General features: G+C 40.0%; 1 protein-coding gene across 1 annotated transcript; it reads left to right on the top strand.

Moving 5' to 3' along the window:
* The first annotated feature begins 15,336 nt into the window (after positions 1–15,336).
* On the top strand, positions 15,337–17,543 carry LOC134484268 (Y-linked testis-specific protein 1-like). The gene is made up of 3 exons (XM_087601418.1): positions 15,337–15,479; positions 16,514–17,383; positions 17,463–17,543. Exon 2 carries the CDS (start codon positions 16,591–16,593, stop codon positions 17,380–17,382), a length of 792 nt encoding a protein of 263 aa, XP_087457544.1. The 5' UTR covers positions 15,337–15,479; positions 16,514–16,590; the 3' UTR covers position 17,383; positions 17,463–17,543.
* Positions 17,544–18,107: the final 564 nt, after the last annotated feature.

Below are 18,107 nucleotides of genomic sequence, written 5' to 3'. Positions count from 1 at the left end.
TCCTGCAATGTGTCTGTACCATCTTCTCTTCCTAGTATTGGCTTTCATCATTGGGATAATAGATGATTGTAGCTGCATAGGTGATGTTTTTATTTCAATATATCACTCCCTTTACATACTATATGTGTAGTAACATTTAATGAGTTTCTTTTGGGAATGTATGAATGATCGATCTAATATATATGGTTTAAAATTCTATTGAGATTATATAGAAAAGATCAGGTATCCATTCTCTGTAAATAACTGCTTCTCTCATATGATAAAGAAACAATAAAATTTTATTCTAATCAATATAATTCTCTATAATTTTAATATCTAAAGATAAAGAAGAACATTAAGATAATGTGGAATATTAGATCAGCTGAACTGCATGTTCATTTATTTAAGAATAACCAGAATCATTGAGATGTTTCTAGAACATAATATAGGAACAAAAAACAAAGCAATGAATAAATAGTGGGAGAAGAACAGGGTCATTTTGCTAAATGTAGCTTACCTTCACATCCAATGTTTTCTTTTATTTAGTAAAAATTCAATTTAAATACTCTTCTTAAGTGTTGTTCATCCTGTCATTGACTCTAATTTCAAAGCTCTATCCCATAACTAGCATAATTATTAAATTTAAAACCAAGAATTTTGCGTGTTTCAATCACTTTCTGCATTTCCTTATTTGTGGTTTATTCTGTTCCCAATGGCCATGCGGTGTTGAAATCATGAAGAATTTCTGGCTCATTTGATGAAAATTTTCTGAAAGCATATATCATTCATAGTTATAAAATGCTGTACATATGTTTAATAGTACTGGATATTATAATTAAATATCATGTGGATACGGATTTTTGCATGAATATCATAAAAAGCTATAATACTAAAGAGAAAACATAGAAGAGCTAGTTATTTATTAAATATTTTTACTCTTCTATAGTTTGTAACTTTACAAAATATGAGCAAATAACTTCTTTCTGTGAAATTCACATTTATGAGCTATTACATTTAATAAAACTCCTGTGTCAGCTCCCATAATGTTGGATCAAATGCTAATTGCAATCCAAAATGTTTGCAGTAAGTAAATGGGCAAATTATTTGTCCTCATGTGCTAAACAAGCATCTAATGTAAGCATAGGTTTGCTCTTAATGAAATAAGAACTACCAGATATATTGTGAAAAAATATACCTTGTAAAGTAATTTTTTTGTTATATAACAGCTATTAATTGATGGTCTGAGTAATGGCTTTAATCACCAAACCATGAACACTAAATTGGAATTTCTAGTGAGTTAGAGGTTCTCTCAAGCATCTTCAAGTAAATCGATCTAAAATATATTCCTTTAAAATTCTCCTAAATACCCTTATAATGAAATTTTCTACATCACAGTAAATAACTCCAACATATTTTCATTGCACAATACAAGACATTGTCTTTATTTCTTCTGGTCCTCCCCATAATCAGTCTACTACCAAGCACATAAATTTCCAACATAGCTGTCTGATATGAATCTTTTTCTTTATCACTGACACTACTTCCAGATTGACATCAAAAAGATCCTTCAAATCATTCTGTGTATCATATCATAATACATAAGTAACCAGAATCCCTTAATATGTACATACAGAGTTAAATAAAGTGATTTCAAACTAATCAATGATTTCTTAGACATTTTCCATAAATAAACATTTACATCTCTCATATTGTTTCTGTAAGCCCATATGTGATATCTAAGCTTCAGCTTTATTTGGTCCTCTCTTCCATCACTTAATCTATACAAACTACTTTCACATTTACTTTTTGTATATGTCAAGCTCTTTTCCTTTTATTGACCTTATGTTTATAGTAATATTGCCCAAAATATAGTTCAATTATTTTTCACCTCATTTCAATTAGCTTTCACTTCCTTAGGACAATCTCCATGACCTTATTTCTAAGATAGATTCCTCATTTATTTGCATACAATCAACTCCAACAAACTGATTTATGCATTCATCTTTCTTTTTTCTTATATCGTAATGCAATTTTTATAAGAGAAAGCTCATAATACTTTTTATTCATTCCTAATCTATACCACTATTATGGAGCCTGGTACATTAATGGAGACTTATTATTTATTACATGATTCAGTAAGTTGTAAAAATAAACTTTATACTATTCTTCGTTTTAATGAATATGCATTCCAGGCATTGCTTAAACCAACATGAAGTATTTATGAGAGTTCTTCAATATATTACAATTCAATGACCTAGATGACATTGACTAAATAATTTTATTTGTCAACGATAGTCTATTTCATATTCAGCAGCAATGCTTTGTTGAGTGAGCAATTATCTCAATTAGGAATACATTTGACACGAAAGAAAAAGATACCTACTTTTAATTGATAGCACCCATGTAAAAATGCCAGGTGCCAATCATTTGTGGTCCCATCTCTGAAAATACAAAGAGATGATCATTCCTAGGGGTTTAGTGGTTACAGAGTCAAATTTCATTTGTGAGATCTTTCAGTGAAAGATTTAAAAAAAAGAGGACCCAGGGTTGGGGATTTAGCTCAGTGGTAGAGAGCTTGCCTAGGCAGCACAAGGCCCTGGGTTCAGTCCTCAGCTCAAAAAAAAAAAAAAAAAAAAAAAAAAAACCAAGAGGACCCTAAGCTGTGTTTACAGAACTGAACCTCATCTCTCTCTCCCCATATCCTACCAGGAAATGGCTGGACTTCCAGGAGTAGTGACACACTCAAGATCACAGGAGAGACCACCACTTTTCAGGGGGAACTGCCTCGAGCCCTCAGAACCCAGGAACAGAGGGGCAGTCTGTTATAGGATACTTCTGGTTTCTATCTTTTCCTTGTCGCTGAACCTGATTCACAGCTCTTGGTACACAAGATCCTTCAAGGAAGAGCTAGTGTCCCTGGAGTCCTGACACATAGGCTTACAGGAGGATCAATCCATTATCAGAGACAGGAAAACCAGTTAACCCCAGAGATAACGAGATGTTGAGAGGGAAGTATAATAGCCTAAGCAATATAAACCAAGGTTACATGACATCATGAGAACCCAGTTCTCACGCCAAGACAAGGCTAGCATACCATCAACACAACAGGAAAGAAAAAAGTAATGTTTGTACTTCAAATCACTTAACATGATGATGTTAAAGGATTTTAAGAAGGACATAAATAATTCCATCAAAGAAATACAGGACAACAGATGTAAAGAGATAGAAGTCCTTATAGAGGAAACACAAAAATCCCTTAAAGAATTACAGGACACCATAAGAAGACCGTAGGCAAATGGATGAAACTAGAAAATATCATCCTGAGTGAAGTAACACAAACACAAATAAACACACATAGAATGCAATCACTTGTAAGTGGAAATTAGCCCAAGAGCTCAGAATATCCACAATAAACTAATATACACTCTGAAGATTAACAAGAATGGACAAAGAGGGACTGTTTCAATCCCAAGTAGAGGGGGGAAGAAAATTAACATGGGAGGCATAAGGAGAAAGGACCCAGGGGTAAATATGGAGCAGATGCGGTAAGAAAGTCCATCCAGAGATCTGCAGACATCAAAATGAACACTGTTGCTAATGCTGAGATGTGCTTGCAAACAGGAGTCAGGTATGGCTGTCCTCTGAGAGGCTCTGCCAGCACCTGACTGATATAGATGCAGATATTCACAGCCAAACTTTGAAATGGGCCTACAGATCCCAATGGAAGATGTAGGGGAAGGGATGATGGAGCTGAAGGAGCCTCTAATTAACAACAATATCAATTAACCAGATCCCTCAGGGCTCCCAAGGACCTAACCACCAACCATAGAATATACATGGTCTGGTACCATACATATATAGAAGAGGACTGCCTCACCTCACATCAGTTGAAGGGGAAGCACTTGGTCCTTCAGATGCTTGATGTCTCAGAGAAGAGTGATTCGAGAGGGGTGAGGAAAGAATGAATGGGGATTGCATAGTCACCCTCTTAGAGACAAAGAGGAGGAATATTTGGAGTTGGGGCTTATGGAAAGGGGGTAATATTTGAAATATAAACAAAAACAATGGTTAATAATACTACTAATAAAGGAGTGGTATTTTCCATACTTTACTTTACTGCACAGATTAGCTTGGAACATTTATTGTTGTTGCCTAGATGCATATTTCTTCGTACAGTACCTGATATATTGTTTCTCTGAGGAGTGTAGCCTTAGATCATCCTCTTCATTCAAAGAAGGAATAACACTTAACTCCTTTCTCCAAGCAAAGGTGATTGTACATATGTCTGGAAACGGCAGGAGGCATTTGTACAATCTAATTGGGGGTCACCAAAAGAATTATTTACAAGCAAAGCTTGTAATGCAAACAGTTTGTGTTCAATCAACTTACCAGTATTGAAAGCATCCCAGGACTTCTGGTCAGGCAACTGCATACATGTGTATTCATCAAGACAAGAGACAGGAGCAGGGCACAGAACTGAAAAAGAGTAATCAAAGCTTGTGAGCCCCTATGTTGTTGCCAGGGTCTGAACTCAGGTCCTCTGCAAGAGCAGTAACGGTTCTCAACTGCCAAGCCACCTGTCCAGTCATATACAATCATTGTTTATACAACCCCCCAAACACAGCACCACTTGATGTGTGTAAACACGAATACTAGACTTGCGGTGTGATTTATTTGTGTGACTGTTCAGTCAGTGTGATACAAACACTCTTGTGTTCATAAATTTTGGCATAACTGTTTTCCCTAGGAGGTTCTCTTCATTCTCAGCTTTGGTGTTTACATACATCTTCAAGAGAGGAACCGCGCTGACAGCCTACACCCCCATCCCACCCATTTGCAGCTATGCCTGCCTTTCTTCACTAAGTTAAACACCACCTCAGTCTCTACTCTTTCATTTTGTTCAGTGTAGTAGACTCTCCAAAACCATAAAATGGAATCCCAGATGCAGAGGGAAGAAGTTTTGCTGTTTGTTACTTTGTTTGCTTTTAGTTGCTTTTTCTCACTTCCACTGGTTTGATCTTCTGTCCCATTCAGTGGCAGGTACTTAATTCAGCCAGCATTTTGAGAAGGGCTGTGGGTGGAGTGTGATAAAAGGAAAATTACTGGAGAGAACTCACTGGTATTTTGACGATAAAGACAAAGTGTTTATTGACTTGATTGTTCAGTTACACAGAACCCTGGACAGAACTGACTCGAACTAAAACTTCATATCTGACAATTTGCTCAAAGGAATAAAAAAGCCTTAAAGACAAGATTGATCCAACAAAATAAGCCCTAAGTTGTAATGATTGACCCTCTAAAAGAGAAACATTATTTTTTTTAAAAAGACGATTTTGATTTTTTCACTAACAATTTCATAAACATATATAATGAGTTTTAGTCATTTCCTTTCTGTGTTTCCCTTCCCAATTCCCCTCCCTCATTCCCCTCCCTCATTCTCCCATCCCCTTTTCAGTTCTCCCTTGCTTGCTTCCTCATCCTCCTCCGTCATCCCCTTGGTCAACCCTTTCTCTCACGCCATTCCCTCTCCAATTGACACTGATATTCTGAATAAGTCCTCCCTCCTATTTCAAGTCTACTTTCTGCGTGTAATCCCTAAGTTTAATTAATTACATGAGTACAGAGGAATTCAACAGAACAACTTATCTATAGGTACAGGAATGAAGAAGGGAGTGAAGCAGAAATTTCTGGTTTCTTTGGAGACTCAACTGTGTCATGGATATTGTTCTGTAAACTGTCTTAGGAGAGGATGTTTTGCTGAGAAAAAACACTTAGTGTTTCTGGTAGCTGCCTGGGAAAAGGGCATGTGATGTTTAGAAAGGGTACGATTATAACCCTGGACAACGGTGGGCAACACCATGGCATTGGCTTGCCTTGCCACTCTTCGCTGATGCTCAATGGACTTTGATGACACTGGTCTTCATTGACCATGCTGTGGCATTGGTTCACCTTTCCTTCTTCACTGACCATTGTTTGTCATGACTTTGTAGGGTGAAAAGCACCAGAGAACTTCTTGTGGTGACATTGCGGTGGCTTCTTGCTGCCTCCTCTGACTGAGGCCATTTGAAAAGCTCAGCAATTTCTTCTGGGTTGAAATGTCCTTGGTGATTCGTGAATGGTGTATGCAAGTAGATCGACCTACCTCTGCTGATTCATGTAAACTGAACTGATATCCTGATCATGAAGATTGAAGTCGCCACAAAGAACTATTTCTAAGCAGGTCCACATCGTTCTTTGTTTGTCCTATTGTCCTTTCCTTTCCACTACCTCTGGAGCGTGGTGGGCTAGAGGAAGGTTAAAGAGTTTAAGAACTCTTACAAAAGGAGGTCTTGAAAAATCTAAGCTTGCAGGATAGAATCCCTCCTCCAATAAATGTTGATTGCCAAGGGAGGGAAGGGTCTTTATACCATCTCCCATCTATAATGTGTTGTTGAGGGGGCCAGTATTGTCCCATGACCATAGCCGCCATCAGTTTAAGAGTTCAATGACTAGGTCCAATCTAAAAGATATCCTTTTGCTGTCCACTACCCCATCTTCTGGTTCTTATATTCCTTCTACCCACTCTTTCATGATGTTCTCTCACCTTGGAGGAGAAGACTTAGCTGTCCTATTTCTATCTGAACAGTTCAACACCACTGATTCCCAGCACTTTGTCCAGCTGTACGTCTCTGCCCATGGTAGTCAGAGGCTTCTTCTCTTATGAGAGCTGAATGCAACCATGATCTATAGATACAAATATGGATGTTTGGAAGGAAGTTTGACAATGTATTTAGCATTAGGTTCTTTCATAGGGCCTACACCACCCTAACCATAGGTCCTTGACCAGTTTACAGAACCTGGTATGTATTCCCTCGTGTGGAATATGCCTAGCATATGATTGGAAAGCCACTGGTTACTCCCCTGACTCTGATGCCACTAACACATTAGGGCCACATCTTGCCAGACATTTTAGCTTGAATTGTTCACCCCCAAGTAAGGTTGTCGATGATTTTCTCCCCTGGAAGCCTACTTAGCACTTTCTTGAACCATGAAGGCTAGCCATTATAGAGGATGCTTCCACCTCAACTTCACATTGACACTTCTGTGACCTGTGACCAAAAGGATTCAGTGTCCTCAGCAAAAGGGTCTTACCATCAAGTTCTAGAGGGCTAAGAAGAACAATGGCAACAACCTGTAAAGTTATGAGGGCTTTCCTTATCTCGCTGGTCAGCAACTTTCAGAAACACATCCCACATCTGGCACTGTGATTTTTGCTTAATTTTGGTTTTCTGTTGCTCTGATAAATACACTCACCAAAGCCAGCTTGGGAAGGGAAATCTTTATTTCGTCTTATCTGTTCCAGACCATCATCAAGGAAAACCAAGACAGGATTGTGAAACAGAAACTACAGACTGCTCACTGGCCTGCTTCTAAGCTCACATTCAACTACCTTTACAGATCCCAGACCCACCTTTATAGGACGGTGCTGCCCACAGTAGACCAGGCCCTCCAATATCAGTTAACAGTCAAGGAAATGCCACCTAGACATAGTCAAGGCCAATCTGATGGAGGAAGCTCCTCAACCAAGGTTCTTTCTTCCAATACTAGCCATCGCAACAAATTTATGAAAATCAAAAAAAATAAAATAAAAGGAATCAATAGCTTCAGAGGGAGCATCACTTATCCATGGAGGGTGCCTCCATCTGAACTCAACAGTTGATCTTGTAGATATAGTCTGTACAACAACGTTTTATAATCCCTCTCTCCAAACCCTGTTCTAACCTAATCACCTAAGGGGAGATGGAGTGGAAAATAAGTTTTAAAAAAATAATTGGTGAAGAAAGAAATGCTTCTTGGAAACAAAGCAAAAAAGGAAGCATTTTTGCATCCTAGATGCTTTCCTCAACATCATCTGTGCAAAGATAATGAAAACCGTTACGTTCCAGGTACAATACTTTCCAATGTTACAAATCATATATATAATACTGCTTATCATTCATAAAACACATTGGCACTAATCGTTTTGACATGTTTTCTAACTCACTCCTAATGTAGAACTGATGAACTGGAATTGTTCGCCTGCTCATTTATACATGAGGGACGTAAGGGTTAAACGTTGAGCCAATTTCCCAATACTCTAAGCTAATAAATGGCAGAGTAAGACAGCCGCAATTTCTCTGGCTTCATGGCATAGCCTCTTGAGAAATCCAAGTCAGCTTACCTTTGCAGGGAAGTCCAAGAATCAGTACATGGCAGCTGAAAGTTTTCTTGGATCCAAGACTGGGAGTAAGGCTCAAGTCAGCCAAGTCCCAGCTCAGGATTCCTGAAACAGAACACCAGAATATGTTAGAGAGTGGGGAGACTAAACTAAACAACTGGGAGTCCTCAGCAGATTGTACAGAAACAAAGCTGAGGGTTCATAAGTATGTTGGTCTTTGTGGGGGTGAAAAGGAACACTTATTTAGTTCCCCATCTCCTACTATGTACTATTACAGTGGAGGAAATGACTTAAGTCCAAGGTTTTTTGTCTTGTTCCTGTGTGTGTGTGTGTGGGTGTGGGTTTGTGTGTGTGTATACATTCTTGCACATGCAGTGTATAATGTAGGGAATAAACTACTTTCTCTTCTACTTTATTCATTGAAGCAGCATTTCTCAGTCAAACCCAGAGTTCACCAATATGACTAGTCTAACAGCTATCTTGCACTGGGGTTCTGCCCAATTTCTACCTCCCTTGACTGGGATTCTGTGTGGGCCACAAGGTCTACCCATCATTTACCTGAGACCCGTGAGCCATCTCCTCAACTGCTAAGGTTCAAGTCCCGGTGTTTGACCCATCTCCTTTACTTTTCTTTTCTTATTCTTTTTTTTTTTTTCGTCTTGGTATTAATATCAGAACCAGGTAAAGGTATGACTGGCTCACTCAAACAATCACTCAAATCCCTCCACAGAAATGTGTTCTAATAAGGAGGAGGACCCTGTTTACTCTCTGTTCTGTAAAGTCTTACCTTAACAGGTGAGTTAAAGGATGGGATTATCCTAGTAGGTGATTGTGGATGCTGTTGTTGATGTTGAGGGAGGCTGGCAAATGAGGGGCCACAGCTGAGTCACTTATAATAACAGATACAAAGCTGAGTGTGGTAGTGCATTCCTATATTCTCAATATGCATGAAGATCACAAGATAAAATATAGCCCAGGCTACATAGTAAGTCCAAAGACAGCCTGGGCTACATCCTATATCCAAGGCCATCCTTTGCTACAGAGTAAGTACATGGCGAGCCTGGGTTAAATAGTAAGTCCAAGGCGAAGCTAGGCTTCAAAGAAAGTCCAAGGTCAGCTTGGCCTAGTTACATGACTCTTCTCCAAACAACAACAGTTTTTTTTTTCCTTTTTGGTTTATGTCTCTCCTATTTCCTCTACACTGATACCAGTGCTGTAGTTTGGAAGTGTGGGAGATAACTTTCGTCATGTCTGATGGTCCAGGATCTCCCAAGCAGCACGGCAAACCAAACAGTGCAGTAAACAAGTCTGTTTTGATTTTTGCAGAAAAATATGACACAGCTGAAGTGCTGTCTGAAGAAATGGCTCTAAGATGCGACAATGCCTCGAGAAACTGGGCTTGGATCTTGTGCTAGTTTCCTTGTAATAAAAACATTGATGTTCTCAACCAGAATCTGTGTTGAGAATAGAATGTTATGCTTCCATTTCAACACTGCATAATCTCCATATGGCAACCCTGGAAATCTTGTCTGATATTAAACAGATTATAGGTGAGATAAGTTGAGTATAAACACTGTCATTAAGAAGGGTTTAAACGATGAATAATTTTTTTTATTTTTGTCTGAGGTACCAGGTTCAGTGTTCAGCATAAACTCTAAAACACAGCAATTTCTTTTTTTCTTTTTTTTTCATCGCCAAACAGAATGGACCTTATATTTTTCTATCTAGGTCTAATCGAAACGACAAAATATCATTCTTTGCTTTAAAAAAAAAACTAATTGTGTTTCATTGGCTTTTTTTGTTAATTTCTTATTTTTAGTGATTTGGGGTTCATTTTTACAATTATTTTTTCATTGAATTAATTATTTTCTTATTTTCTAGTGTAGGTAAAAATTTAGGTTGCTGGTCTTTGTTTCTACTCTAAGAGTTAGTGTTGTAAATAAAGTTTCCTATTAGCACCTTCATAGTTATGTCTCACACATTTTGATAGTATGTTTCCTATATTCTTCTTTTTTTTCTTACTGTTACATAGGTTCATTATTTGTTGACATATGTATTACTTGTGAATGTGTAATTTAATGTTTGTGGACTGGGAGACTCCTGTTGTCTCTAATTGAAGACTTCTATTTTAGATTTGTTGTATTACCAGAACACATCCCGAGGGGCTGAAGATGCAGCTCAGTGGACAGAGTGCTCACTTGGTTCTCACACAGCTCTGGGCTCCACTTATGGTACCTCATAAGCCTGGTGTGGTGGTACATGCCCGTAGTCCCATTACCAGGAGGAGAACCAGGAGTTCAAAATCATCCTTGGGTGCATAGTATGTTTGAGGCCAGCCTCAGCTACATGAAGCCTGTATAAACAAATATGTCCCACAAGACATCTTTTCTTAGGCGTTTGCCACACTTAATTCTGTGGTTTCTGAGTGTCTGAAAAGTCCAGTGTACTTGAAGGAAAAGAACATCCTGGTGCTACTAGGGACTGTCAGTCAGAGACATTGGCTGGCGAAGCCATCTCATCCAAGCTGGTTTTCTGCCTGCTTCTGTTGCTGATGGGCTGATGCGTGTCCACAGCTTTATTCATAATCGCCCTGCTTCCTTTTAGCTGTACCCATTCTTGCTTCAGGCTGAGGCTGTGATGGAGTAGTGACACAAAGAATTGGGGTCTCCTTCCAGCCCACTGATTCTTTCAACAGTAAGTTCTTTCTCTGTAGAAATAGTTTCTCTGTTGCCTACATTATCAGAAATAAATATAACACACTGTTCTGTTTTATTTTGACACTGGGTTTCACTATGTATTTAGGGGTGGCCTGAAACTCACTGTATAAACCAGGTAGGCATTGAACTCATAGAGATCAGCATGCTTCTGAGTGCTGGGATTAAAGGGGCATACCTGACTCCTTCTTTTTTAATTTTTTTTTTAAATTTTATCTCTATGGTGTGTGTGTGTGTGTGTGTGTGTGTGTGTGTGTGTGTGTGTGTGTTTTGAACAGAGTTTATCAGATCCTCTGAACCCTGGTCGTCTGCAAGAGTAAGCAGTGTTTCTAAGCAGCGAGCCATCTCCACAGCCCCTTCTGCCTGCTCTAAACTCCACTTCATTGTTCATCTTGCCAGGCATGTCTTCAATTCCTACTCTTAGTCTTTGTTTTAATTCAGTGAGTTCCTATTTGATTTTCGCTTATTTCTTCTATTACCTCACCAAGATTATGGGATACTTTTGTTTTGGAAGTTTCTCATTGACAACACTTGAATTGTTGCTTTAAAATCCTTGCTGACAATTCTGACAATGGTTTTCTCTCAGTGCCACCACCACGGAACTGGTTTTTCTCCTCTGCTTTTCATTTAGGGGCATGGTCATGGTGTTACATGATTTCCATTTTGACATCATTTGTGTAACATGTCAGCAGTCCTGACACTGTGGGTACAGTGGCCTTTTATCCTTCATAACCTTTTGAAGGTGTTTTGGTTTTTCTGGATTTGCCTGATTGATTAAAAGGGATTATACCTCCAGTCTATACCAACAGGCATATTTTAGAGGGGTCAGGAAGAGTGGTTCTCAACCTCCCTAACGTAACCTTTTAATAAATCTCCACCAACTGTAAAATTATTTTATTGCTACTTCATAACTATAATTTTGCTATAGTTATGAATTGTAATGTAAATGTCTGATATATAGGATATATGATATGTGACCCTTTGCATGGGCAATTTGATCTCCCAAAAGGGTCTCAATCCAAGGGTTAAGAACCACTGATCTGGACTTAGTGGGATGCCCTTACCGACGTAGATAGGTTGCCCAGTGATGCCGGGGAGAAATCTCCATATCTTGAAGGCAAAGGATCTTCCAATATCAGGCTTTTTCCTGGGCCCTCCGTAATAGTGGACACACTCTTGATGGTTACTTATGTATCAACTGACTCCAGGCAGTTTTCTTTAACATCCTCGAAGATAAGGATTCTAAAATGGGTTCTGCTAGCCAAAAGCAGTGGCTGAAGCTATCCCTAGCTATCTTTCCCCTTACCTAATGGCTCCTTGTCCCCACAAAGCCAATAGTAGAAGTCTTATTGCCGCCCAAGCTGCATCTTTACAATCTACACTCTTCCTCTGTGCTGTTTCTTTCATGAAGAGCACACGCACTAACCCTGAACCCATCTTGCCTTCAGTCAGCACTAACAACCTAGTCCTCTCTGCAAGCTTCGATTTCCCATATGACCCGGCTGCTCACAATTCTGAGGCATGTTCATGCTTGTATGGTCAAACAGAATGGCACCAATTGGCTAGTCTATAATGACGCAAATTCTGTATTATTCTGATTCAGAAGCCTATAAAGCCAAAATGAAGAGACCATCGGAACAGGAAGGAGTTCTTGTGGGATGTTGTCACCACAGAAGGGATCCAATGGGTAGGAAGACAAGAGAGGGAGCCAAACTCCCTTTCATAATTTAACCTTTTTCCACAATAGCATCATTAATGGATCTTTATTTGTTGGTCGCATCCCTCTTGACCTAATCAATTCTTCACAACTACATTCCCACTGGGGATTAATCTTCAGAAAATTTCTTTTGGGCGAACACATTCAAACCAGAGATGAGAGTGAATATTTGGATATCTATAGTGGGTGTGGGCATTATTCTTCCCACGTCGTGTACCCTTAAGATCTCTAACTATCTCCTTCCCCACGGTAGCCTCACTGAATTACCTGAATTCTGGGTGATTAATGAGGTACAGACACCAAAGCTCATTGGCATATCCTGTCACCAGTATCAAGCTCGAAAAAGAAAGAGCCACCTGTGGGAAGGAAAATATGAATAAAATTTATGGTATCTCTAAGCTATAAACCCCCAATTTATTCAAAACATTGTTTTACACTCAGATCTCATATAGCTGTGTGCTTTAAATGAACAAGTCAGTGGGCTTACTTGTGACTCCTTGTATCAGTTTATACTGTATATTAGCTAACTTCATCCTCACCACTCACCTCCATTTCCACCTGCACACACACACACACACACACACACACACACACACACACACACCCTGCTGTTCCCCTTTCTATACTTAAATGCCCCCTTTCACTTAATATCCCTTATTAAAATATAAATTTCACAACCGTCTGTTTGACTCTGGCTTCGTTCACACAACATATTGTATTTTACAGTTCAATCCGTTTTTCTGAGAACAAAACCCTTTCCTGTTACACATAGATGAAAATCACATCAATGTATGTCACATTTTTTAAGCCATTCATCCAGTGATCAACAGCTAAGGTTATTCGAATGGCTTGTCTATTTCACACAGTGTGGCAATCAGAATGGATATGCATTGGTCCTGGTTAGTTTTTATTGTCAGTTTGACTCAACCTGGGAAGAAGGAGCCTCAGCTGAAGAATTGCCTCCATCAGATTTGCCTTTGGCCACATCAGTAAAGATTTTTTTTTTTATGTTTGATGTGGAAGGGTCTAGCCCACTATGGGTACTGTCATCCCCCATGAAGGTGGCCCTGGGTAGTATGAGAAGGAGAGAAAGCTGAGCAGGTCATGGATACCAATCCAGTACTCAGCATTTCTAAGTTGTCTCTGCTTCCTTTCCTGCCTCTGGAGTCCTGCATGAGTTCCTGCCCCAACTTCGCTCAGTAACAGACAGGTACCTAGAAGCCTTGAGTGAGACAAACTCTTTCCTCCTCAAGTTGATGGCTATGATGAGATTATTTTTCTTGTTGCCTACTTGTTCTTCACTTTTTTGAAAGTTGGCTCTGTTTATTGTTCTTAGAAAGATGATATTACATGTTTTCTCATGGGCACTCTGTCTCTCTCTGTAACTATCTCTGTTTTTGTCTCTCACTCTCTCTGTATTTGAATGTTTGAGTGTGTATATGTGTATGTTTGTGTGTGTGTGTTTTTGTGTGCATGTATGTGTGTTTGTGTGTGTATGTATGTGTGTGTTTGTGTGCTTTCCAGGCTTAAAACAATCCCGAAGGCTATAAATATCAGCAGGTGCCTAGAGAAGTAAGATGAAGGGGAGAAATTGGGGAAAATCATGCCATTTGAATTAACCCCACAATGACGTCAGCCACATAGTGGACCAACAGTCATAAAATAGCAGAGGAATCAGAAGAGCAGAGAGAGAGAGTAAAACACAAAATGTGAAGGAAAGTGTGCTTAAAAGTAAGATAGAAGAGAGAAAAAGAAGACGGTGAACTTAGAAAAGTGGACAGATTTTAAAAAGCTGCCATAAGTTAAGCTCTAAGTACATTTAAAAAATTATAATGTTAAAGTGGAAGGGAATTATTGGGAAGAGGGAAGGGATGGTCAGAGTGTAGTGGGGACAGGGCAGGGTTCTGAAAAGAATCCTTTTGAAGATCTGAAGAACTATGTGACACAAACAATTAAAGTGCCCTTTAATTTACAGGTAAATTCCATACTTACCTGCTTCCACTATTCTGTCTACCCATATTTCAAAAACAAAATTACCTCATCTATTTCATCCTGTTTTACTGCATTTGATCTAATAAATTCCTTGTAACCAGAAGTGCAGGTAAACTTTAAAGACATTTAAAATATGACTGGTCGATACCGGGTTTGTCTTCAGTTTATCCCAGCTTTGGAAGCAGGTCCAGGAGCTAATTTTTCCTCCCTCTTTTCAAAGAATTCATAATTAATGATTGCCATTGACTTCAATACAAGGTATTTAATCCTGTAAAAATTCCAGCTTTGTTTGAATAAAAATGGCCCTCCTCTAATTGTGGGTTTTGATAAAGCTAATTTTGGTGTGCTATCCAGTGGGCTGCCTCGGAGAAAGAGAGGCTAGCAATACGTCTGATACGGAGAATGGCTTAAAGATAACCAAAGAAAAGATAGGAGCTGGGAAAATAACCACCAAGAATGTTGGTGACTCAGAAACCAAAGACTTTTTCAGAAAAAAAAAAAATGCATGAAAAGATCTACTTGGGTAGATTGTGTCTCGAGTCATCAGAATATTTGGGTGGGGACTTTATTTTGGTCTCCAGGAGTCTACATGAGATGCTAAAACCTAGATGCTGGAAGTTTCTAAGCGTAACTAGGGAACGAACTGGCCTGAGTGGGCTTCTATGACATAAGCAGAGCCTGGATGATGTCACAGACACAGGGCAGAGGTTGCGCATCTCTTCCACTTGGGGGCGCTTGACACCTTGAAGGTGGGTTCACTATCTTCCCAGCGGTGTGTGAAAGCCAGTTCAGCTCCTGAACCCCACAATTGTTCAACAGGCTTTTGGTGCCTGACCGATTTCAGAAGACAGAATCTGGACGACTAGGACATTTTCTTTCGGTAAATACGTTTATGAAGATAACTGGGACCCTTGTAGGCCAGAAAGCTAATAGTTTTCCCTCGTACAGCGAGTAACCGTATGTTCTAATGTCTTCCATGTTTGAGAGCTAGGCGGAATGTCTAGGCTAGTCAGTCTAAGAGTTTATTATCCTTTGCTAACAATATCTAATTCATAATTCTACTAAAATGCCAAAGCTCCTCTCTGTGAATGTACATTTTAGGAGATAATATTTCTTTTTTGATGTTTTTTTTTTTTTTTCGTAGCTGAGGACCGAACCCAGGGCCTTGTGCTTGCTAGGCAAGTACTCTTCCACTGAGCTAAATACCAACCGCAGGAGACTTTATTTCTAAATGGCTGTTGTTGCCTAGACAAAAGAATCTTGTTGCGGTCGAAGATGCAACAGCTTCGCGGAATAAACCTGGGGCTGGGTCTGGATGCACAATACAGAAAGCCAGTGGACTGATGTGCTGTGTCTCTGGGCAGATAGTTGTGGATGTTCCCACATAGCTCACAGTTAGAGCGTATAAGAGGGGTGTGGCCACCCTTCTCCGTCCTTTGTTATCCTTTTTCTGTTCTGCTTGTTTAAAGTGAGGGACAGGGATACTTAATCCCACACTGACCTAGCCATTCAAGGAGAGGTTCCGCAGCAGAGGCAAAGTGCCATGGGCCCAAGAAATGTGACTGAATATGTTATTCTGAGCTGTAGAAAACCATTTGTTCATTTCCCTTTGAACTTTAGATTTTGATTTTTGAGACAGGGTTTTTCTGTGGGTAGCTTTGGCTATCCTGGAACTAACTCTGTAGACCAGGCTGGCCTTGATCTCACAGAGGTCTTCCTCCCTCTGCTTCTTAAGTGCTGGAATTAAAGGTGTGCTCCACCATTGCCCAGCCCTAGTATGAGCTTCTGATTATGACAGAATTAGATTCAGATGCTAAAACCTGTTTACCATCACCTTCCTTACCCCCTCCAAAGTTCTGTTAGACAAGAGCCTTGGTCCAGTGCTCCCTCACCCCAACCAAATTCTTCTTGCAGGCACTCATATGACAGAGGCAACAGCATTGTGTATGGTTTAAGCAGGCAAGCTCTTCAAACCCTGGCCATGGGCAAGTATGAATCCTGAACACAGAACGATAGCCACAAGAGAGTGGACCAGGAGTGCCGTGGCCTACCACACTAGGTCTACAGCCATGAAGAAGAGGATGTCTCTGAAGAGGATGAGCACACCATCCTTCCAGAAGCGGAGGAGAAGGCCTTCTCGCCAGGCCCTGGGGAACATTGTGGGCCGCAGAATTTCTCATGGATGGAAGGAAGGTGATGAGCCCGTCACACAATGGAAGGCCATCGTTCTAGATCAACTGCCAACAAATCCCTCTCTCTATCTGGTCAAGTATGACGGGATTGACTGTGTTTATGCACTTGAACTTTACAGCGATGAGAGGATTTTAAAGCTTAAGGTCTTGCCTCACAAAGTAGTGTTTCCTCAAGTGAAAGATGCCCATCTCGCAAGTGCCATGGTTGGTCGAGCTGTGGAGCATAAATTTGAGAACAAACATGGCTCTAAGGACAACTGGAGGGGGGTGGTCCTAGCCCAGGTGCCAATCATGAAGGACTGGTTTTATATCACCTACGAGAAAGATCCAATTCTATACATCTACCAACTCCTGGAGGATTACGCAGAAGGTAACCTCCGTATCATTGCAGAGACTCCTCCAGCAGAGGTGAAGTCAGACGCTGACAGCGACATCTTAACAGGTCAATGTGTGCATTACACCAGAAGCGACGGGTCCAAAAAGATAGGCAAAGTCATTTACCAAGTTCTAGCCAAGCCTTCTGTGTACTTCATCAAGTTTGATGGCGACGTCCACATCTACGTCTATAATCTGGTGGAAAAGATCAGTTAAGGTGAAATTCACAAAGTGTGGGGGACATAGATGGGTAATTTATTGGATTGGGGGAAAATGTTTGTTTTTCTTTGTTTCAGATACCCAAGGGCCTTTGACAACTCCAGTATCTTTTCCAGTGGAATTTGTTTTTGCTCTAAAAATTAAAATGTGTGATGTGACATGTTGTGTCTGACCACTTTGGTGGAGGAGACGGGCTTTGGTGGATGGAACATCTAGAGGAAGCCAGAAAAGTCAACGCTGTGAACAGTAAGTCTAATGTCACAAGGCTAAAACTAACAGGACTGAGCTGTTCTGGTTTTTAGAGAGAGAAAAAACTTGGAGATGAGGCTTAGAGGAGCAGGGATGGCATGGGAAAAAAAAGATGGATGTTTAGGAAGCAGTGGAGAGGGGCCAAAAATAGATAGACTCTCTGAGGTGAAGTTTGAGGGAAAAACAGACTGTTGGGGAAAGAGAGGCAGGTAACAGGGAGTTGGTCTTGGAACTCACAGGGAAACCCAATAAACTGATCCAAGCAGAATCAGAATCAGAGAAGAGCAGGTTTAGTTTGACTAACAAAACCTAATGAATCCTGTTTCTCATCTGTAGATGTATTATTTTTAATCATGTGGGTGGGGGCAGGGCATGAATAGAGGAGACCACAGAGACAAGAATAGTCAGGTCCCCTGGAGCTCGAATTAGAGGTGGTTGGGGCCCATTGGACATGAGCTCAAAGAACAAAATCC

The sequence above is a fragment of the Rattus norvegicus genome, chromosome Y (assembly GCF_021556685.1).
Source record: "Rattus norvegicus strain SHRSP/BbbUtx chromosome Y, alternate assembly SHRSP_T2T, whole genome shotgun sequence".
NCBI lineage: Eukaryota > Metazoa > Chordata > Mammalia > Rodentia > Muridae > Rattus > Rattus norvegicus.
Note: the sequence above shows the minus strand (reverse complement) of the source record. Positions and strands in the feature narration are given on the sequence as shown.

What these genes read in the sequence shown, in the direction of transcription:
- LOC134484268 (XM_087601418.1), top strand. Translation starts at nt 16,591, where the DNA reads ATGAATCCTGAACACAGAACGATAGCCACAAGAGAGTGGACCAGGAGT.